Source organism: Amblyraja radiata, chromosome 5 (genome assembly GCF_010909765.2).
Source record: "Amblyraja radiata isolate CabotCenter1 chromosome 5, sAmbRad1.1.pri, whole genome shotgun sequence".
NCBI lineage: Eukaryota > Metazoa > Chordata > Chondrichthyes > Rajiformes > Rajidae > Amblyraja > Amblyraja radiata.
In genome coordinates this window covers 51,496,988-51,521,711 of record NC_045960.1, presented here as the reverse complement: position 1 = coordinate 51,521,711, position 24,724 = coordinate 51,496,988, and the positions used below count along the sequence as shown (strand labels likewise).

Here is a 24,724-nt window from a genome sequence, read left to right as displayed (position 1 = left end):
GGCCGCCAGCTCCGCCATTAGGCCTCAGCGCAGACGGGGGAAGAGAAGGGGGATACGACAAAAAGTCGCATTCCCCCGAAGGGAGAGACAGAAAGCTCTGTTTCACCCTCCCCCCACACACATAACACCACCTAATAACCAAAAAAAATTACTAAATTAGACAAAAAAAAACGACATAAAAAGTAAAAACAGACAGACTGCAGGCGAGCCGCAGCTGTATCACAGCGCCGCCACTTCCGGAATTGTCCTCCAATAATCAAATCGCATTATTCATTCACTCCTCAGTCACACTCGGTGGTGGTAAGCTACTTCTGTAGCCACAGCTGCCCTGGGGCAGACTGACGGAAGCTTGGCTGCCAATCTGCGCCTACGGCCCCTCCAACCACCACCAATCACTCACACACATTCACACACAAGTAGAAGTACAACATTTAAGTATAACATTAATATGTTCTCTGCCTCTCAGAAGACATTATTGTAATAATGGTTTGGCATCAAGATATTATCTCTGTACTTGCCACATTACAGAGACCAATACAATAATAATTATGAAAGCTATAATGTTGGAATTGGTGCTGTAGGCAGAGCCATAAATTCCATCAGAAATGATTCACTAATATTGGAGAAAAGCCTAAATGGCAGAAAATATTGAAACAATTCCTTAGCTTTTGTAAGTTTCTTTAAATTGGTTTCAGACACTGTCTGCAAACTCTTGGTCAGCCATAACCCTTACTGTAATGTTACCGTCAAACCAGGTGATTAACCCTACTTAGATAAATAATGTAAAATGGCATGCTGAGAGTAACAAGAAGCATCCCTGACAATGGGATCCAACAATGGAGGAGGCCCAGGACAGAAAGGTCAGATTGTGAATGGGAGGGGGAGTTGAAGTGCTGAGCCACCAGGAAATCAGGTAGGTTTAGATGGACTGAGCGGTGGTGTTCAGCGAAACGATCGCCAAGCCTGCGCTTGGTCTTGCCGATGTAGATAATATTTCATGAATTGGGAAGATTAGCTTCACTTCCACTGGAAATCGGTCAACATTGGATGTAAAATTGTAAGAAGATTGAGAAATGTATTGGATCAAGGCTGCCGTGTTTGACACAGGCCTTCTTTGATAGTTGTTGCCATGGCTTATGTGTGACCAAGTAACATGCCTTAAATTGAAAAGTGATATCCGTGGACATTCAAATTTATGGTTTGACGTCCACAGTTGCTCACAATTAAAGGCTTTAATGAGGTTATAGTAGTAGAAAAGCTTGTAGAAAAATCTACTCTTAGGATATTGAGGAGGGCAAATGACTGAAGTGTCCTTGGTGAGCCCAGTGACCTTTAGTTATAAAATAGTTATGGATAAAGACAGCATGGGCCCACGTTAAAATTGTGAATTGGGGCAAGGCCAACTTTGATGGTACAGGTATTAGATAGGAACTTGCTAAAGTTGATGGTGATAGGTTGTTTGCAGGCAAAGTAATGTCTGTAAAGTGGTACGCTTTTAAAACTCCCTGGAGGAGTTTTGGAAACTATGGAGCACATATTTAAGAACGAAATAAATAGGGTGAAAAAGGGGTCAGGAGATAGCTCTGGCAGATATTTTTGAAGAAAATACAGAGATTTTGTAAGTACATTAAGGGAAAGAGAATAACTAGGGAGAGAATAGGGCACCTCTGAAACCAAAGCGTTTATCTAAGTGGAGTCACGGGAGACAGGCAAGGCTCTCAATTAATATTACTCCTTTGCTTTTACCGTGGAGAAAGATATGAAGACTGGGGAACTTGGATTGTTAATGAAAATGTTCTGAGGACAGTCCCTATTAGGTGGTGGTGATGTTGGACGTCCCAAGGTGTTTGAAGGCAGATACATCTCCTGGGCCTGATCAGATATATCCGAGGTTACTATGGGAAGCTAGAGAAGAAATTGCAGGTGCCCTGGCTGTGATATATAAATCAGCATTAGGTACAGGTAAGGTGCCAGCGGACTCAAGGGTGGTTAATGTTATGCCTCAATTTAAGAAGGTTGCAAGGATAAGCCTGGGAACTATAGACCAGAGAGCCTTGCAACTTCAACTGGTCTTCTGGCTACCAAGTATTTATCAACCTCTGTCTTTAAAATATTTTTATGACACTGAAAAAAAAATCACAACTCTCTTCTTACATCTGTGATCTAAGAAGGAACATTCCATTCACATCCGTACTCTCAATATGCTCAAGTTCATGTTCAAGTTAAGTTCAAGTTCAAGCTATATTTATTGTCACATGAACCAATTGGTACAGTGAGATTTGAGTTACCATACAGTCATACAAATAAAAATAACACAATACACGATAACATGAACATCCCCCACAGCGGAATCAACGTTTCCCACTGTGAGGGACGGCAATAAAGTTCAGTCATCATCCTCTTTGTTCACCCGTGGTCAGGCCCTTTGAACCCTCCGCAGTCGCCGTTACAGACGGCCCGATGTTCAGGCCCTCTCTCCGGGATGATCGGAACTCCGACATCAGAATGGATCGGAACACAGGATGTATATTAACAGTGCAGGGAAAAAGCTAAACTGCAATTTTATTTTCACAGAGAAAGTAAAGAAACAGAAACCCACCGTTGCTGCCTTTGTTGAAAAAGGTAAAACGTTTGTTGATTTAATTCTATTAACTGCAAATTATTTATTGCATGCAAGAGTAAGGAGGATCTGTAGACATTTTGTAAAGAATAACATTTCTTTGAGGAACTCATTATATTATTATTTTTTTGATGAGTAATAATAATAATAATGGATGGGATTTATATAGCACCTTTCTAATACTCAAGGCGCTTTACATCGCATTATTCATTCACTCCTCAGTCATACTCAGTGGTGGTAAGCTACTTCTGTAGCCACAGCTGCCCTGGGGCAGACTGACGGAAGCGTGGCTGCCAATCTGCGCCTACGGCCCCTCCAACCACCACCAATCACTCACACACATTCACACACAAGTAGAAGTACAACATTTAAGTATAACATTAATATGTTCTCTGCCACTCAGAAGACATTATTGTAATAATGGTTTGGCATCAAGATATTATCTCTGTACTTGCCACATTACAGAGACCAATACAATAATAATTATGAAAGCTATAATGTTGGAATTGGTGCTGTAGGCAGAGCCATAAATTCCATCAGAAATGATTCACTAATATTGGAGAAAAGCCTAAATGGCAGAAAATATTTAAACAATTCCTTAGCTCTTGTAAGTTTCCTTAAATTGGTTTCAGACACTGTCTGTAACTCTTGGTCAGCCATAACCCTTACTGTAATGTTACCGTCAAACCAGGTGATTAACCCTACTTAGATAAATAATGTAAAATGCCATGCTGAGAGTAACAAGAAGCATCCCTGACAATGGGATCCAACAATGGAGGAGGCCCAGGACAGAAAGGTCAGATTGTGAATGGGAGGGGGAGTTGAAGTGCTGAGCCACCAGGAAATCAGGTAGGTTAAGATGGACTGAGCGGTGGTGTTCAGCGAAACGATCGCCAAGCCTGCGCTTGGTCTCGCCGATGTAGATAGTTTTTCATGAATTGGGAAGATTAGCTTCACTTCCACTGGAAATCGGTCAACATTGGATGTAAAATTGTAAGAAGATTGAGAAATGTATTGGATCAAGGCTGCCGTGTTTGACACAGGCCTTCTTTGATAGTTGTTGCCATGGCTTATGTATGACCAAGTAACATGCCTTAAATTGAAAAGTGATATCTGTGGACATTCAAAATTATGGTTTGACGTCCACAGTTGCTCACAATTAAAGGCTTTAATGAGGTTATAGTAGTAGAAAAGCTTGTAGAAAAATCTACTCTTAGGATATTGAGGAGGGCAAATGACTGAAGTGTCCTTGGTGAGCCCAGTGACCTTTAGTTATAAAATAGTTATGGATAAAGACAGCATGGGCCCATGTTAAAATTGTGAATTGGGGCAAGGCCAACTTTGATGGTACAGGTATTAGATAGGAACTTGCTAAAGTTGATGGTGATAGGTTGTTTGCAGGCAAAGTAATGTCTGTAAAGTGGTACGCTTTTAAAACTCCCTGGAGGAGTTTTGGAAACTATGGAGCACATATTTAAGAAGGAAATAAATAGGGTAAAAAAGGGGTCAGGAGATAGCTCTGGCAGATGTTTTTGAAGAAAATACAGAGATTTTGTAAGTACATTAAGGGAAAGAGAATAACTAGGGAGAGAATAGGGCACCTCTGAAACCAAAGCGTTTATCTAAGTGGAGTCACGGGAGACAGGCAAGGCTCTCAATTAATATTACTCCTTTGCTTTTACCGTGGAGAAAGATATGAAGACTGGGGAACTTGGATTGTTAATGAAAATGTTCTGAGGACAGTCCCTATTAGGTGGTGGTGATGTTGGACGTCCCAAGGTGTTTGAAGGCAGATAAATCTCCTGGGCCTGATCAGATATATCCGAGGTTACTATGGGAAGCTAGAGAAGGAATTGCAGGTGCCCTGGCTATGATATATAAATCAGCTTTAGGTACAGGTAAGGTGCCAGCGGACTCAAGGGTGGTTAATGTTATGCCTCAATTTAAGAAGGTTGCAAGGATAAGCCTGGGAACTATAGACCAGAGAGCCTTGCAACTTCAACTGGTCTTCTGGCTACCAAGTATTTATCAACCTCTGTCTTTAAAATATTTTTATGACACTGAAAAAAAATCACAACTCTCTTCTTACATCTGTGATCTAAGAAGGAACATTCCATTCACATCCGCACTCTCAATATGCTTAAGTTCATGTTCAAGTTAAGTTCAAGTTCAAGCTATATTTATTGTCACATGAACCAATTGGTACAGTGAGATTTGAGTTACCATACAATCATACAAATAAAAAGAACACAATACACGATAACATGAACATCCCCCACAGCGGAATCAACGTTTCCCACTGTGAGGGACGGCAATAAAGTTCAGTCATCATCCTCTTTGTTCACCCGAGGTCAGGGCCTTTGAACCCTCCGCAGTCGCCATTACGGACGGCCCGATGTTTAGGCCCTCTCTCCGGGATGATCGGAACTCCGACATCTGAATGGATCGGAACACAGGATGTATATTAACAGTGCAGGGAAAAAGCTAAACTGCAATTTTATTTTCACAGAGAAAGTAAAGAAACAGAAACCCACCGTTGCTGCCTTTGTTGAAAAAGGTAAAACATTTGTTGATTTAATTCTATTAACTGCAAATTATTTATTGTATGCAAGAGTAAGGAGGATCTGTAGACATTTTGTAAAGAATAACATTTCTTTGAGGAACTCACTTATATTATTATTTTTTTGATGAGTAGAAGTACAACATTTAAGTATAACATTAATATGTTCTCTGCCTCTCAGAAGACATTATTGTAATAATGGTTTGGCATCAAGATATTATCTCTGTACTTGCCACATTACAGAGACCAGTACAATAATAATTATGAAAGCTATAATGTTGGAATTGGTGCTGTAGGCAGAGCCATAAATTCCATCAGAAATGATTCACTAATATTGGAGAAAAGCCTAAATGGCAGAAAATATTTAAACAATTCCTTAGCTCTTGTAAGTTTCTTTAAATTGGTTTCAGACACTGTCTGTAACTCTTGGTCAGCCATAACCCTTACTGTAATGTTACCGTCAAACCAGGTGATTAACCCTACTTAGAAAAATAATGTAAAATGGCATGCTGAGAGTAACAAGAAGCATCCCTGACAATGGGATCCAACAATGGAGGAGGCCCAGGACAGAAAGGTCAGATTGTGAATGGGAGGGGGAGTTGAAGTGCTGAGCCACCAGGAAATCAGGTAGGTTAAGATGGACTGAGCGGTGGTGTTCAGCGAAACGATCGCCAAGCCTGCGCTTGGTCTCGCCGATGTAGATAATTTTTCATGAATTGGGAAGATTAGCTTCACTTCCACTGGAAATCGGTCAACATTGGATGTAAAATTGTAAGAAGATTGAGAAATGTATTGGATCAAGGCTGCCGTGTTTGACACAGGCCTTCTTTGATAGTTGTTGCCATGGCTTATGTGTGACCAAGTAACATGCCTTAAATTGAAAAGTGATATCCGTGGACATTCAAATTTATGGTTTGACGTCCACAGTTGCTCACAATTAAAGGCTTTAATGAGGTTATAGTAGTAGAAAAGCTTGTAGAAAAATCTACTCTTAGGATATTGAGGAGGGCAAATGACTGAAGTGTCCTTGGTGAGCCCAGTGACCTTTAGTTATAAAATAGTTATGGATAAAGACAGCATGGGCCCATGTTAAAATTGTGAATTGGGGCAAGGCCAACTTTGATGGTACAGGTATTAGATAGGAACTTGCTAAAGTTGATGATGATAGGTTGTTTGCAGGCAAAGTAATGTCTGTAAAGTGGTACGCTTTTAAAACTCCCTGGAGGAGTTTTGGAAACTATGGAGCACATATTTAAGAAGGAAATAAATAGGGTGAAAAAGGGGTCAGGAGATAGCTCTGGCAGATATTTTTGAAGAAAATACAGAGATTTTGTAAGTACATTAAGGGAAAGAGAATAACTAGGGAGAGAATAGGGCACCTCTGAAACCAAAGCGTTTATCTAAGTGGAGTCACGGGAGACAGGCAAGGCTCTCAATTAATATTACTCCTTTGCTTTTACCGTGGAGAAAGATATGAAGACTGGGGAACTTGGATTGTTAATGAAAATGTTCTGAGGACAGTCCCTATTAGGTGGTGGTGATGTTGGACGTCCCAAGGTGTTTGAAGGCAGATAAATCTCCTGGGCCTGATCAGATATATCCGAGGTTACAGGTTGCAGGTGCCCTGGCTGTGATATATAAATCAGCATTAGGTACAGGTAAGGTGCCAGCGGACTCAAGGGTGGTTAATGTTATGCCTCAATTTAAGAAGGTTGCAAGGATAAGCCTGGGAACTATAGACCAGAGAGCCTTGCAACTTCAACTGGTCTTCTGGCTACCAAGTATTTATCAACCTCTGTCTTTAAAATATTTTTATGACACTGAAAAAAAAATCACAACTCTCTTCTTACATCTGTGATCTAAGAAGGAACATTCCATTCACATCCGCATTCTCAATATGCTTAAGTTCATGTTCAAGTTAAGTTCAAGTTCAAGCTATATTTATTGTCACATGAACCAATTGGTACAGTGAGATTTGAGTTACCATACAATCATACAAATAAAAAGAACACAATACACGATAACATGAACATCCCCCACAGCGGAATCAACGTTTCCCACTGTGAGGGACGGCAATAAAGTTCAGTCATCATCCTCTTTGTTCACCCGTGGTCAGGGCCTTTGAACCCTCCGCAGTCGCCATTACGGACGGCCCGATGTTTAGGCCCTCTCTCCGTGATGATCGGAACTCCGACATCAGAATGGATCGGAACACAGGATGTATATTAACAGTGCAGGGAAAAAGCTAAACTGCAATTTTATTTTCACAGAGAAAGTAAAGAAACAGAAACCCACCGTTGCTGCCTCTGTTGAAAAAGGTAAAACGTTTGTTGATTTAATTCTATTAACTGCAAATTATTTATTGTATGCAAGAGTAAGGAGGATCTGTAGACATTTTGTAAAGAATAACATTTCTTTGAGGAACTCATTATATTATTATTTTTTTGATGAGTAATAATAATAATAATGGATGGGATTTATATAGCGCCTTTCTAATACTCAAGGCGCTTTACATCGCATTATTCATTCACTCCTCAGTCATACTCGGTGGTGGTAAGCTACTTCTGTAGCCACAGCTGCCCTGGGGCAGACTGACGGAAGCGTGGCTGCCAATCTGCGCCTACGGCCCCTCCAACCACCACCAATCACTCACACACATTCACACACAAGTAGAAGTACAACATTTAAGTATAACATTAATATGTTCTCTGCCTCTCAGAAGACATTATTGTAATAATGGTTTGGCATCAAGATATTATCTCTGTACTTGCCACATTACAGAGACCAATACAATAATAATTATGAAAGCTATAATGTTGGAATTGGTGCTGTAGGCAGAGCCATAAATTCCATCAGAAATGATTCACTAATATTGGAGAAAAGCCTAAATGGCAGAAAATATTTAAACAATTCCTTAGCTCTTGTAAGTTTCCTTAAATTGGTTTCAGACACTGTCTGTAACTCTTGGTCAGCCATAACCCTTACTGTAATGTTACCGTCAAACCAGGTGATTAACCCTACTTAGATAAATAATGTAAAATGGCATGCTGAGAGTAACAAGAAGCATCCCTGACAATGGGATCCAACAATGGAGGAGGCCCAGGACAGAAAGGTCAGATTGTGAATGGGAGGGGGAGTTGAAGTGCTGAGCCACCAGGAAATCAGGTAGGTTAAGATGGACTGAGCGGTGGTGTTCAGCGAAACGATCGCCAAGCCTGCGCTTGGTCTCGCCGATGTAGATAGTTTTTCATGAATTGGGAAGATTAGCTTCACTTCCACTGGAAATCGGTCAACATTGGATGTAAAATTGTAAGAAGATTGAGAAATGTATTGGATCAAGGCTGCCGTGTTTGACACAGGCCTTCTTTGATAGTTGTTGCCATGGCTTATGTGTGACCAAGTAACATGCCTTAAATTGAAAAGTGATATCCGTGGACATTCAAATTTATGGTTTGACGTCCACAGTTGCTCACAATTAAAGGCTTTAATGAGGTTATAGTAGTAGAAAAGCTTGTAGAAAAATCTACTCTTAGGATATTGAGGAGGGCAAATGACTGAAGTGTCCTTGGTGAGCCCAGTGACCTTTAGTTATAAAATAGTTATGGATAAAGACAGCATGGGCCCACGTTAAAATTGTGAATTGGGGTAAGGCCAACTTTGATGGTACAGGTATTAGATAGGAACTTGCTAAAGTTGATGGTAATAGGTTGTTTGCAGGCAAAGTAATGTCTGAAAAGTGGTACGCTTTTAAAACTCCCTGGAGGAGTTTTGGAAACTATGGAGCACATATTTAAGAAGGAAATAAATAGGGTAAAAAAGGGGTCAGGAGATAGCTCTGGCAGATATTTTTGAAGAAAATACAGAGATTTTGTAAGTACATTAAGGGAAAGAGAATAACTAGGGAGAGAATAGGGCACCTCTGAAACCAAAGCGTTTATCTAAGTGGAGTCACGGGAGACAGGCAAGGCTCTCAATTAATATTACTCCTTTGCTTTTACCGTGGAGAAAGATATGAAGACTGGGGAACTTGGATTGTTAATGAAAATGTTCTGAGGACAGTCCCTATTAGGTGGTGGCGATGTTGGACGTCCCAAGGTGTTTGAAGGCAGATAAATCTCCTGGGCCTGATCAGATATATCCGAGGTTACTATGGGAAGCTAGAGAAGAAATTGCAGGTGCCCTGGCTGTGATATATAAATCAGCATTAGGTACAGGTAAGGTGCCAGCGGACTCAAGGGTGGTTAATGTTATGCCTCAATTTAAGAAGGTTGCAAGGATAAGCCTGGGAACTATAGACCAGAGAGCCTTGCGACTTCAACTGGTCTTCTGGCTACCAAGTATTTATCAACCTCTGTCTTTAAAATATTTTTATGACACTGAAAAAAAATCACAACTCTCTTCTTACATCTGTGATCTAAGAAGGAACATTCCATTCACATCCGTACTCTCCATATGTTCATGTTCAAGTTAAGTTCAAGTTCAAGCTATATTTATTGTCACATGAACCAATTGGTACAGTGAGATTTGAGTTACCATACAGTCATACAAATAAAAAGAAACAATACACGATAACATGAACATCCCCCACAGCGGAATCAACGTTTCCCACTGTGAGGGACGGCAATAAAGTTCAGTCATCATCCTCTTTGTTCACCCGTGGTCAGGGCCTTTGAACCCTCCGCAGTCGCCGTTACAGACGGCCCGATGTTCAGGCCCTCTCTCCGGGATGATCGGAACTCCGACATCTGAATGGATCGGAACACAGGATGTATATTAACAGTGCAGGGAAAAAGCTAAACTGCAATTTTATTTTCACAGAGAAAGTAAAGAAACAGAAACCCACCGTTGCTGCCTCTGTTGAAAAAGGTAAAACGTTTGTTGATTTAATTCTATTAACTGCAAATTATTTATTGTATGCAAGAGTAAGGAGGATCTGTAGACATTTTGTAAAGAATAACATTTCTTTGAAGAACTCACTTATATTATTATTTTTTTGATGAGTAGAAGTACAACATTTAAGTACAGGTGCACAACCTTTTATCCGAAAGCCTTGGGACCAGACACTTTTCGTAATTCAGAATTTGTCGGTCTTCGGAATGGAAATTTTTTAGCGTAGATTTTAATGGCTGGCTCAGTGGTAGAATGCTCCGCTCATATCCTCAAGGTCGCGAGTTTGCGCCTTGATCCCGGCAGTTACTCGGTCGCGAGTTTGAGTCTTCAATGTAGTTTTTTCTTGCAGAATAAATGTTTGTATGAAATGCAGTGTAGGAGAGGTGTACTGACTGTGTGGGCAGAACTTTGGAAGTGATTGCCCACCAGTCTAAAAAGCCGCTGTGTCTCCCTGTCCCTGGGATAGCAGGGGGCGATCAAACAGCGCAATACCCCCCTCCCCCTCCAACTCCAGAGGAATCCGCTCCCCGATGGGCCGCTACGGCGACAAGTGGCAGTTTGCCCACAGCCCGAGTTGCGCGACCCCAAGAACAAGACTATCTTGCACACCATCAGTTTCTGCCCCTACGTGTTCCTCTGGAGTTGGAGCGGGGCTGGAGTTGCTGCTGGCTGTGGGTCTCTGGGATCTCCGTGCTTACAGTGGGCCTGGGGGTCGGTGTCCCGTTGGTCCTGACGTCTCCGGCCACCCCCCTGGAATGGAGCTGAGACTGGGAACTGTACCGCCCTTGCCCCCTCCCTCTGCAACTGCAAACAACCCCACTCTCCTGCAAGGGCGGTACAGTTCCCGGAGGATGGCAGGTGGCCGGAGACGTCAGGACCAACAGGAACCCGCTCCCCGAGCCACTGGCCGGACGCCTCTTCCTTGGCTTTAGATCCAGCCCGCTGCTCAGGCGCGAGCGGGCTGGGCTCGGCACGGTGTCGGGATAGCGGTGCGCCGGGTAAGCGGTCCTACCGCCTTGTTGCTGCCCCCCCCCCCCAGATGGACGCTCCTCCGTGGAGTCGAGCGGGGGACAGGTCTATTCTGTTGCTGCCCCCCACCCCCCCCACCCAGATGGACGCTCCTCCGTGGAGTCGAGCGGCGGACAGGTTTGTTGTAGAGCCTTTCTTCTCTGCCGGACAGCAGAAAGCTCCCTGTGAAAGAAAAAGCCTCTACGACGCCCCGAGCTGCGCCCCGTCATCCGCAACCCAGGTTCCTCTGTAGTTGGAGCGAGGCTGGGCTGGGCTGCTGTTGGCTGTGGGTCTCTGGGATCTTCGTGGTTGCAGTGGGCCTGGGGGTCGGTGTCCCGATGAGGGGGCGCAGCTCGGGGAACGGCTTCTGGTGGTCCTGACGTCTCCGGCCAGTTTGCAGTTTTCCTCTTGAGTTGGAACGGGGCTGGGCTGCTGCTGGCTGTGGGTCTCTGGGATCTCCGTGCTTGCGGTGGGCCTGGTGGTCGATGTCCAATTGGTCCTGACGTCTCCGGTGACTGGCACGTTCCTGCTAGCATCGCCGACGTGAAGACAGTGCAAAGCCCCCGCGCCGGTGCAATGGGCGGGGAGCTGGAGAGGGGAGGGAAGGGGTCACACACATGGCCGGGAAGCAGAGGGGTGTAGGTGGGGTGAAACTGACTCACGATACACTGTGTATCGTGACCGTGGGAACTTTTTAACTCAGCGGGCAGGCAGCAGCATATTGTCAATTATTAACCCTCCCGCGCAATATACCCTCACCTTCTCTTTTATGAATGGGGATTTAGTTCCCCTTTCTTCGAGGACCGACCGGAGGTTCCGCTGTCACCTCTGCAGGCCGCCCTCGGTGAACGTTTTCAAGGACCTTTCTTCAAGGACCAAAAAAATGGCCGCTATTCGGAGGTTTTCGTTATTTAGATGTTCGGATAAAAGGTTGTGCAACTGTATAACATTAATATGTTCTTTGCCTCTCAGAAGACATTATTGTAATAATGGTTTAGCATCAAGATATTATCTCTGTACTTGCCACATTACAGAGACCAGTACAATAATAATTATGAAAGCTATAATGTTGGAATTGGTGCTGTAGGCAGAGCCATAAATTCCATCAGAAATGATTCACTAATATTGGAGAAAAGCCTAAATGGCAGAAAATATTGAAACAATTCCTTAGCTCTTGTAAGTTTCTTTAAATTGGTTTCAGACACTGTCTGTAACTCTTGGTCAGCCATAACCCTTACTGTAATGTTACCGTCAAACCAGGTGATTAACCCTACTTAGATAAATAATGTAAAATGGCATGCTGAGGGTAACAAGAAGCATCCCTGACAATGGGATCCAAGTCTAGTGAAGCTTAAACATATGACTATCCATGTGCAAAACCACAAAGGCAGCATGCCAAAATAAAAAAATGAAATCCTGCAGTCAGTGAGACATTACAGTGCTAGGATATCAAGTTGTTAATGGTGATCCATGGACAGGTTTAGTTTAGTTTAGTTTAGAGATACAGTGCAGGAACAGGCCCTTTGGCCCATCGAGTCCACACCGACCAGCGACCACAGTATATTAACATGATCCTACACCCACTCGGGACAATTGACACTTATACCAAGCCAATTAACCTACATACCTGCACGTCTTTGGAGTGTGGGAGGAAAACGAAGATCTCGGAGAAAACCCACATGGTCACAGCGAAAATGTAGAAACTCCGTACAGACAGCACCTGTAGTCGGGATCAAACCTGGGTCAATGGCGCTACAAGCGCTGTAAGACAGCAACTCTACTGATGTGCCACCGTGTCTCCCTCGATTCATGGATAGGATAGGTTTAAAGGGATATGGTCCAAATGTGGGCAAACAGGACTAGTTTAGATGGGGCATCTTGGTCGGAATGTATGAGTTGGGCTGAAGAGCCTATTTCTGTGCTATATGACTCTATACCTCTAACTAATGATAAGCAGTTTTGAAATACAATCACAACCACATGATGGTGGATCTAACTTAACAGATGAAGCTGAAACATTCAAGATTGTTTTCAATATTGAACATTAAAGTCAGCTTTCAGTAATACATTCCATGTTATATCAAAAAATGCCTGTAAGCACTGAATAGAACTGATGTGAATGACCTTAAATGTATCCTGACAGTCATCATATGCTTCAGTACCACTGTTTCTCCAACAAATCCATTCAGCTATGTCACTGCCATCTAACCAATGAAATGGAACAGTAGCCACATTTTCTTTGTCCAGAAAAGCAGAATAAATATTATCAAGCATATTCCCACTTATTACCCTACTCTTTAAATCATAGCAGAGTTGGAAGTAGCCATTGACAGTTATCAAGAGCAAATTATTCACCAATAACCTGGTCTCTAAAAACTCAGCTTGGTTTCCGTTGAGAAACACTCACTTCTAGATCATTGTGCAAATCTTGAACCAAACATGAGCTAAATTCCAGAGGTGAAGATGAGGAACGTGACTGCCCTTAACATCAAGGTTGTAATTAACCATTTGTGACATCAAGGAGATCTGGTAAAATTGAGATCATAGAAACATAGAAACATAGAAATTAGGTGCATGAGTAGGCCATTCGGCCCTTCGAGCCTGCACCGCCATTCAATATGATCATGGCTGATCATCCAACTCAGTATCCCGTACCTGCCTTCTCTCCATGCCCTCTGATCCCCTTAGCCACAAGGGCCACATCTAACTCCCTCTTAAATATAGCCAATGAACTGGCCTCGACTACCCTCTGTGGCAGGGAGTTCCAGAGATTCACCACTCTCTGTGTGAAAAAAGTTCTTCTCATCTCGGTTTTAAAGGATTTCCCCCTTATCCTTAAGATCAATAGGGAACACAGGAAACCTCTATGTTGACTGGAACACCAAAGGATATTGTTGTGGTTGTTGGTTGCCATTGACTCTAGCTCTGGGACTCCCTTTACAAGTTCCCCATTACGGTCAAATTATAAACACTGAAACCGATCTTTCCTTGCATCATGAGGGTAGTCATGGGTTGCTTGCTGATGATTTCCTCTGATACTGAGTCAGCCCGTGCCTGCAATATAACATGGCATGAATGGTTTAAGCTGATACATCAACTTTTAAGGTGTCACAGATAATGACCATCTCCAACAAGAACCTATTTGAAAAACCTGCCCTAGATATTCATGACATTACCAGCAGTTAAATTCCTTGGCCATCAACACCCTGCAGGCAGCCTTGAACCAGATAGTCACTAGATCAGCCTCACAAATGCTACAAATCCAGGTCAGAAGCTGGATATTCTGTGGTGAGTAACTCACAGCTTAACTTCCCATAGGTATTTCACCCACATGCATTAGGAAAGCATGAAGTGAGATGGTTTCCAACTGATGGGTTGAATATAATTTCAAAAATACTTAAGGTTAGATGCGACCCAGTCAACACAGCAAACATGATTCACTTTAAGCATTCTCTCCCTGCATCTCTGCGTCATTGGTAGACCATTTACAAGATTTGTAAAGGAACTGTCTGGGAGGTGGAGTCACAAAGAACTGCAGATGCTGAAATCCTGAGCAAAACACAAAGCGCTAGAGGAACTCAGCGGAGTTGGCAGCTTCATTCCCACCTGCCTGTTGCCCAGCTGAGTTCCTCCAGCACTTTGTGTTCTGTCTGGGAGATGCCTGCGTGTTGCTTTAGATGCCAATGAATTTTTCTCAAGGAGTTTTTTCTTTGTTTTTTTCATTGTTATGGTGAAACTATAACATAAATTGGCACATGACATTGGTAACTACTGTTTTTTTCTAGCATGGCAAAAATACATTTCAGGAGTCAACATGGAATGCTGAAACACATCCAATGCAATTTTGGTTTAGCAACTCAGAGGTGTCTCTGGTGGATAACAAATAAATGCTTTGGATATCCAATAAATATACAAAATAGGCTGTGGTGCCTGTTTCATGATACAAGCTGAACATTTGATTTTGGAACAGCAAACAACCTTCCCGCTACATTCAGAGTTACCGTCTCTCTGTGACTGAATCAATAGTCCTCAAGTGACTGCTGGAAGCTTCCGATAAAAACGTACAGGAACAGGCATTCCGGCTCAACATTAACCTTGTAGGTTGCTGCCAAATATGTGAAAGTGACATTAATAACCAGTTAGAGTACTGTAACCAATCCCATACCAAAACAATCACTCGGGTGCTCCTGAAAACATCAAAATCAATCTTCTATGTTTGCTGCCAGCAATCATAGAAACATAGAAACATAGAAAATAGGTGCAGGAGTAGGCCATTCGGCCCTTCGAGCCTGCACCGCCATTCAATATGATCATGGCTGATCATCCAACTCAGTATCCTGTACCTGCCTTCTCTCCATATCCCCTGATCCCTTTAGCCACAAGGGCCACATCTCACTCCCTCTTAAATATAGCCAATGAACTGGCCTCAACGACCTTCTTTCTGTGGCAGAGAATTCCAGAGATTCACCACTCTCTGTGTGAAAATGTTTTCCTCATCTCGGTCCTAAAAGATTTCCCCCTTATTCTTAAACTGTGACCCCTTGTTCTGGACTTCCCCAACATCGGAAACAATCTTCCTGCATCTAGCCTGTCCAACCCCTTAAGAATTTTGTAAATTTCTATAAGATCCTGTGCCTGCCTTTACATTTAATCATCATATTATCATGTGAGCACTATTACTGCTTATGAAGAGGCCAGAACTAAAGTTCTGCATTACATTTAAAAATCTTTACTTTTTTTTAGAAAAAGTGAAAAAACAGAAGTCAGCTGCAGCTGGGAAAGGTAATGTGTTTCTCAGTTTGATCTGTCTTGGTTTATTGTACATAGTAAGGGTGTCAGTAATATTGAGAGGAATACCAATTATATTTCTATCTCTGAGTATTGCTGAAGTGAATATTTAGTGAGAACATTTGAGGCTAATACACATTTGGAACCATATTCTCTCTTTTTGACTTGCATTTGATTATACTGAAATAGAAAATAAAATATATACCTGGATATTCAATAGTTATCTTGAGGTGAAAACAAAAACATACATGCAATTTTCAACAGCAGAGGGGCTGAAGCAGCAATGAGGAGGGGAAATGTTACAGACTTCTCCTTCATCACTTGTTGTTATCTAGAATTGAAGATCACTGCTAACTTCCCTACTTTTATGCAGCCTGTCTGAATGGATTAAATAAATTGCACACTATTGATGAATTGTTTCAGGTAAATGTTCACAAAGCTTTTCTAAATTGAGCCTAATGATGCAATGAATGTTCAGCAGCAGATGATTGAGTTCTTGATAACAAATTTATTTCTGTATGAATACAAGGTTGCAGCGGTAACAGTACTGCCGTTCCATACATACAATACATTCCATACATACAAAACACACAAATGTATAACATATTGGAAGGAGTACCCGTTTGGCTCATCATGTCTGCACCACCATTCTGTACAATTATGGCTGATGATCAATCTCATTATCATATTCCTGCTCTCTCCAAAAACTCATCAATGACTTTTTCCATTCAGAAAGTTAGCTACCTCCATCAATGTACACAGTTACTTGGATTCCACACCCCCCTATGATTTTGAATTCCAGAGGTTCACCACCCTCCAAGTAAATACATTTCCCCTATATCTTATCCTGTAATCTGAGACTGTGTTCTTGCATTCTGGACACCCAGGTAAAGTGAAACATGCATCCCACATTCCGTCTGTTGAGTAATGCCATCATTTTATAACTTTCACTTAATCTCTATCTCTTTTTTCTTAGCTTTAGTAAACTTAAGTCTAATTTCACCACATCAGTCATAATGGCAAGCCTTCACTGAGTTCCCTCTCTGGCAGAAATATATTTTGTTTATTAAAGAGATTACAACTCATTCCGGACTCCAGATGTGGTCTCACCAAGGCACCGAATAATTGTAGCAATAGATCCTTGCTACTATACTCAAATCCTCTTCCTGTCAAGAACAACTTACCATCTGCATTTTCCATATTCCACTATTTCATTTTTTAGATACATTCCCCCTGAGAAACGTGTGGGTCTTGAGGCAAATGAGTAAAATACCATTTCTGGATGGCCAGCTGGTCAAGCTGCTGCCTCACAGTGCTCGGGTTCGGGTTTGATTCTAACATCGGCCTATGTCTGTGTGGAGTTTGAACGTTCTGCCTGTGACTGCATGGGTATTCTCCTGCTGCTCTAGTTTCCTCCCACATTCCAAAGACATGTGGGGATCATAGGTTAATGCCTCTACAAATTTCCCCTAGTTGTAGGGAATGGGTGAGCAATTAGGATAACACAGAATTATTGTGAGTGGGTGATCAATGGCCAGCGTAGACTCGGAGGTCCGAAGGGTCTGTTGCATTGCTGAATCTCTAAACTAAACTAAAGTAGATTAAACATAGGTTCCTGGAAGGAGCAACATTTTGCAACATAATGAGTGATGCATTATATAGATCATACCCATGCACGTAGTTGTGCAAAAATGAATTTTGGGACTTGCTTATCAGAAGTCTTTGTCGTTGTTAAAACCCTGACCTAAAATATTGAGCAATATAAAATTCAGACAATTCAATGGCAGTATTGGTCTAGAGGACTGAGTGGCCTGCTCTTAGTCCAGTGTTTACATTTACTAATTGAGCCAAATTGACGCACCCTCAACGTCTGCAGCATGATGCTGCAGATGTTCTACTAATCGATGGCAGCTAGTGCCATCTTCTTCGCTGTCGTGTGCGGGGGAAGCAGGGCGAAGGCTGCGGACACCAACAGGATTAATAAACTCATCAGGAAGGCTGGCTCTGTCCAGGGAAAGGAGTTGCATTCATGGGAGGTGGTCTTGGAGGGGAGGATGCTGCTCAAACTGCAGAGCATCTTGGACAATACAGCACACCCCCTCCATGACACATTGGTCAACCTGAGGTGTATCTTCAGCCACAGACTGGTGCCACCAAGATGCAGTACAGAACTCCAAGGGATATCCTTCTTCCCTGTGGCTATCAAACTGTACAACTTCCCCCACCCCCCCCCCCCCTTCTGTTGTGGGGTAGACTGATTCCCCTCGCCCCACAACCCCCTCCCCAATCTTTGTACATTCCCAATCATTTCAACTCGGCAGTTCAATTTGATGTTTCATGTATCTTGTATCTTATGACTGTCGCAGATCAATTTCCTTCCTGGGATAAATAACGTTCTATCTTATTGTATTGTATCGTATGCCCTGAGTTCTGGTGAACTGAAATATCGCTTCAGTTTTTACAATATTAGTTCGCACTGAAATTATAACATTTGGACACACAATGCTGGAGCAACTCAGTGGGACAGGCAGCATCTCTGGAGAAAAGGAATGGGTGAGGTTTCGGGTCGAGACCCTTCTTCAGTCTGAAGAAGGGTCTCGACCTGAAACATCACCTATTCCTTCTATCCAGTGATGCTGCCTGCCCTGCTGAGTTACTCCAACATTTACTGTCTATCTTCGGTTTAAACCAGCATCTACAGCTCCTTCCTACACATTTTAACATTTGGACAATGTTATTAGCAATGAGAAAGCTGTCAGTCTTGGAAAATTCTGAACAATGTAATCTGCTATTATTTGGAAATCACTGATATTTTAATATTTTTCTATTGTTTGTTGACAGCTAATCTTACAAAAGAGAAACCTTTGGGTGAGTTCTTCACAGAAATGATTCAGGTGCTTAGATCTAGGTAGCACCTGAACATTTTGAGCTATTAATAAGCAACAATTAACTAACAAAATATATTACTTGCCAAAAACTAATTGTTGTAGTATTTATGTTAATTGCAAATCAACATAATTTAATTCATTTAAATATACACGGTTCACAAATTATCGCAGGTATTGTCTTTTATTCAAGGTGAATATTGAAGAGAACAGTATTTTGTAAACAGAATACATAAATAGTTTAAAAATCCTTCACTGAGGCTTGGTTAAGGAGAGATAGTACCAGAGAGATTGCAGGGGAAGAGAGATGGTCTTGAAGGAGAGAGAGAAACAAAGATGTGGGTGAATTATTTGTTAGAGTCATGGGTTTTGAAACTGAAGATCAAACAGATGGCATTGTGGGAATGATGTATGATGCTGCATTGGAAAGGAATGCTGAACAAAGGGGGTGGAGGTTGGGGGGATGGAGTACGGCAGGGGGCAAATGGGATTGAGATGAGGAGCAATTAAGAAATAACACCAAAAGAAACTGATGTGCGAGCTTTAGACTCCCCAGCAGTAGCCCATCAGATTATGCCTACTGTAAATAATTTGAAACAGGTTTATATTTCAGATTCAAGCCTGCTTTCATGTTTGAAGCCTGCAGCCTTATGTAAACTATATGCGTGGTATAATTTTGTGCAAATTATGTAGAATAATAATATAATAATAATAAACTTTATTTATAAAGCGCTTTAAACAACCGCAGTTGCCACAAAGTGCTGTACATGAGAACTCATGGACAAAAAGATATTACAAACCATTAAAAACCGTAAAACAAAGGACTAAAAACAGTAAAAATTAAAAGACATTAAAAGCACTAAGAACAGGAGCAATGTCTCAGCCAGTGTCGAAAGCCAGAGAATAAAAATAAGTTTTTAGGGAGGATTTGAAGATGGACAGTGAGGGGGCCTGTCTGATGTGCAACGGCAAGGTGTTCCAAAGTGCCGGAGCAGCAACAGAAAAGGCTCTATCCCCTCTGAGCTTCCGCTTAGACCTCGGTACCTCAAGGAGCAGCTGATCAGCTGACCTGAGGCACCGGGCAGGAGCATATAGGTGGAGCAGCTCAGAGAGGTAAGTGTTAGTTGCTTTTTAATGTAACACTAGACTAAGTGGGACCAGTTGGGTCCCAGTCACACTGGAGGCCTGGCCCCCCAATGCAACCCATTCTCCAACGCAATATTCCACCATCTAACCATTCCTCCAATGCAACCCGTTCCCCCAACGCAATATTCCACCACTCACCCATAGCCCGTAACTGCGCAGACGCGGCTCATTTCCCCTCATCCTCGAGCACTCCCTCCCCCTCCTCTTCATGTGTGGGGGGGGGGGGGGGGAGGGAAGTGGGGTGTGTGGTGGGTGGGGGGGTGGTGGGATGGAGGGGAAGGTGTGTATGTGGGCGGGATGGCTGGGGGAGAGGAGGGATGTGGGAGGGGGGCGTGTGCGGTAAGGGTGGCTTGTTGGGGGGAGGGGTGTGTGGGCGGGGAAGTTGTGGGGGAGAGGGTTGTGTGGGCCGGGGGGGAGTGAGTTCAGAGAAAAGATGGGGGAAGAGCCAAGGGGGAGAGGGGGGCATCATGGGGGAGGGGGGGAAGAGCCAGCGAGGGGGACCAGAAGGGTAGTGGCTGGAAATGGCGGTGCGATGGGGACTCACAGCGGGCGCTGGTCGCTAGTCGTTCTCCTCCACTGGGATCAGAGTCTCTGCTTTCCATTTGGCGACATCGGCAACTCTGGGATGGGCTTCCTACTCTGGGCTGGGCTGGGTCTCCGACTGGGCTGAGCTGGGTCTCCCATGCTGGGCTGGGCTGGGTCTGGTCTCCGACGCTGGGCGACTGCTGCTTGGGGCGTGGTTGCTGCTTGGGGCGGGGCTGCTGCTTGGGGCGTGGCTGCTGCTTGGGGCTGGGGTGCTGCTTGGGGCTGGGGTGCTTGGAGTTGGGTCTGGACTGGGCTGCTTCGCGTCCCTCCGAAAGTCCGGTTGGAAACCTCTGTCGGCCATCCTCAGCTCCAGTAAGGACGCAATGGCGCAGGAAGGGGCGGACCATCCTGGGGAGTGACAGAAGAAGAGACTAATCCATGCGGCGCCGACTGGCAGGAGAAGAGATTGATCTGCGCACGCGCGGTTCTTAAGATTTTTAAACCTCACTAACTTTTACGACATTCAACTGGCGAAAATCGTAGTGCTATCGCAAACCGTTTTTGTGCAAATAGAAGGTGCCAAACCGGAAGATATCAAGATCAGAGTCATGTATAGATACTTTGGAAAAAGTAGTGTAAGTGGTGAATTTACATACCCATCAGTCAGATAGCTTGGCATTTGATCCATAGAATTGAGGAATTTAAATTCAGGTAACAGTGGCACAGCTGGTAGACCTGTCGCCTCACAGCACTAGCAACCCGGGTTCAATCTTATCATCGGGTGCTGTCTGTGTGGAGTTTGCATTTTCCTCCTGTGACCACATGCGTTTTCGCCAGATGCTCTTTTTGCCTCCCCATCACAAAGACGTGCAGGTTTGTAGGTTAATTGGCTTCTGTAAATTTCCCTTAACATGTAGGGAATGGATGAGAAAGTGGGATAACATAAAGAAGCAATGTTACAAAATTTTGAGATTTTAAAAATCAATTCTGCAATTTATCCAATCAGATAAAGCATAAAAAGAAGTTTAATTTGACACCTATTTCACTTTCATATCTTTAGTATTAAAAACGTTATGGCCATTTTCATACTTGGAAATTAGCATCTTGTTCCCTATTGCTTTTCCATTGACTTAACACGAAAGCTGTGATCGAGGACAGTCAAAAGCCCATAACTTTCTTAAAAATCAAGAAAACTGAATGAAATTTTCAGATAATATAGATTGAAGCATTCTGAAACAAATATGAAACAATCTTACTTGAATTACCTGAAATTAAAGCATATAATTAGTTAATTACCTAATTGTAGTTAATTACAAAATTGACCGGTGTGACGGAAATAGTAATAAACACCCAGACTGCCTTGAAAATTCAAAAATGTGATATTCTCAAGATCAGAACTGTAATATTATTGTATTATATGCTGTAAGTCCATAACAGATAGGTAAATAAATTACAATTTCTAGCAATAGACCAAGTCTTTATGGAGAAGATCAGTTGCTAGCTGGTACATTGGCATATCATAATCAGTAGCATCATCATACTCCTCAGATTGTAACCAATAAGCAACTGAAAAACCTTGTTTTTCCTCAACTTTTCAATTTTGGCATTGTAAACTACAAGTTTTTGCTCTTCAAACCATGCATAACATGCCTTTCTGCCCACTACTTTCCCATTAAGAATGTCCTGTAGATTCCATTTCTTAAGAAAAGGATATTTTTTGAAAATAGCCTAAGTATCCAAATAACAAACTAATCCCATTCACACAAGAATTCACAATATAACATGATTTTTAATGTCATTCATTTATATGCCAGATGGCAGGAAGTTAATGTTTAATTTCCATTAATTAATCCAGAAACATCCACTCAATATAATTTTGCACAATACATGGGACTAAAACTGATATTTAGTATAAATATTGACGATTCAGATGCTCTTATGACATGATTGTCCAAAAAAGAGAGCATTTAAATCATCTTGCGAGTGGGTTTTTCTGGAACGTGATCGAATGGAACGTTGCATTTGCAGTGAATTTGAACCCCATATCGGCAGGAAAAACACTGCCGGTTCGTATAGTGGCCCAAATCACATTTTTGCGTCGTAAAATTTGATTAAAGCCATCCCAAGAAGCAAGATTATAATTAAAATAAACGACTCACATATTGTTTTGTCCCGTTCATGCGATCCGTCACGTTGTAGGCGTTGAGGGTGTTAGAAGTCGCTTTTTATTTTAATGTAATTATTAAATTGTCTCGCGATTGAAATCCGCCTCCGATAAGCAGAGAAAACGACATTTTAATCCCGTCCCCCCCCCCCTCAAAGGCGCCAAAGTCGCGCACACGGCCAATGGCAGAACTGCAGCGCCGCTGAAGGTAAATTTTGTAACATCGCTACATGCGTACAGTTTTGGTCTCCAAATCTGAGGAAGGACATTATTGCCATAGAGGGAGTGCAGCGAAGGTTCACCAGACTGATTCCTGGGATGTCAGGACTGTCTTATGAAGAAAGACTGGATAGACTTGGTTTATACTCTCTAGAATTTAGGAGATTGAGAGGGGATCTTATAGAAACTTACAAAATTCTTAAGGGGTTGGACAGGCTAGATGCAGGAAGATTGCTCCCGATGTTGGGGAAGTCCAGGACAAGGGGTCACAGCTTAAGGATAAGGGGGAAATCCTTTAAAACCGAGATGAGAAGAACTTTTTTCACACAGAGAGTGGTGAATCTCTGGAACTCCCTGCCACAGAGGGTAGTCGAGGCCAGTTCATTGGCTATATTTAAGAGGGAGTTAGATGTGGCCCTTGTGGCTAAGGGGATCAGAGGGTATGGAGAGAAGGCAGGTACGGGATACTGAGTTGGATGATCAGCCATGATCATATTGAATGGCGGTGCAGGCTCGAAGGGCCGAATGGCCTACTCCTGCACCTAATTTCTATGTTTCTATGTTTCTATAAAGCTAGTATGAGCAGGTGATCAATGGTCGGGGTGGACTCGGTGGGCTGAAGGGCCTGTTTACATGCTGTATCACTAAACAACTAAACGCTAGACTTTGTAAAGGTAACCATGAAATTACTTAATTTTGGAAGGTCCATTGAGTTCACTGCTGATCTTTGGGGGAAAAAATCCACCATCCCTATCAGGTGTGTTCTATTTGCTATGCAAGTACAACCAATGAATTTGGCTCTTAAATTTTTCTTCAGTTCTGGACCATTTATGGTTGGAGAATAAACTGCGGCATTGCTAGCAACAACCACATCTCACAAATGAATAAATAAAAATAAAGACGACTTGCCCACTGTCTTCTGCACTATTAAATTTGCAGTCTGGTGCACATTAAAATTCTACTGTGTTTGTCACTAAAATTTGTGATAACTAATAACATTTCTCTTCCAAGCTGCAATAAATGTACATCTGTTGAGTCACTCCTTGTGGTTTGCTGAGAGAATTGCCAACAAATATAAACGCTGCATATGTTACTACTTTCCTACCCTGTAGGTAATTCCAGGTCAGATAAAGAAGAGGTAGAATGATTTCATAGAATAACGAGGTGGCTTTGATTTGTTTCAGTGGAGCAGATAGAAGATGTTGTGGAGTAGCTCTTAGATGGGGTTAATATGGAGCTTGCAGAAAAAGCAGAAGGGAACTGAAACTCAATAAAGAAAGGAAAATGGCACAATTTAAAAAAAATCATATCTATTACTGTTTTACAGAAAAAAAGAAGAAGCCTATAATATCAACAAAAGGTAAAGGCAATTGAGTGTGTGCAGTTCAATTATATTGGCACAAGGTGCTGATGCTCCTCACTGTGGTTGCACTTTTCAATCCTATTATGGAAGTTTTTGTGTTGGAATTCATTCCGGAGGTCAAGTACGAAGAATTCAGGAGCTCGGTTTCAGATATGATTTCTTGGTGGACAGAGTTATGTTTGAAGTACAGAAATGTTATGAATTATCACTGTGTTGGAATACTTGTTTGGTACAAATGATATTCCGTGTATTAGGATTAATTCAATACAGGCACCTCACGTTGTACGCGGGTGTTACGTGCTTGAAAAGCAGCGCATAATTCAAAAACAAATAAATGAAACATATACGCGACTAGGCTGTCAGCAGGTAAATTTGAGCATATTATTCCAAAAATGCCAGTGTAGAAGTCAAGCTTTGGTAGTAAAGGAACAAATGCATTGTTTCAAAAATGCCTAAATCAAACATGCGTAAAATTCAAGGTACCAGTACTGGGGTAAAAAAAAATATAATGGAGATGTGGTTCATATTTGTGAAAATGTGATAAACCTTAGGGTAA

General features: G+C 42.4%; 1 protein-coding gene across 1 annotated transcript in view; it reads left to right on the top strand.

Annotated features, from left to right (window-relative positions):
* Window positions 1–24,724, top strand: part of trdn (triadin) — a 353,412-nt gene that overhangs the window by 178,673 nt on the left and 150,015 nt on the right. The window contains exons 25-30 of the mRNA XM_033022051.1: window positions 2,575–2,622; window positions 5,130–5,177; window positions 9,999–10,046; window positions 15,822–15,860; window positions 18,708–18,734; window positions 24,133–24,165. Of these exons, the coding sequence (XP_032877942.1) occupies window positions 2,575–2,622; window positions 5,130–5,177; window positions 9,999–10,046; window positions 15,822–15,860; window positions 18,708–18,734; window positions 24,133–24,165 (243 nt within the window). The remainder of the gene's footprint in view (window positions 1–2,574; window positions 2,623–5,129; window positions 5,178–9,998; window positions 10,047–15,821; window positions 15,861–18,707; window positions 18,735–24,132; window positions 24,166–24,724) is intronic.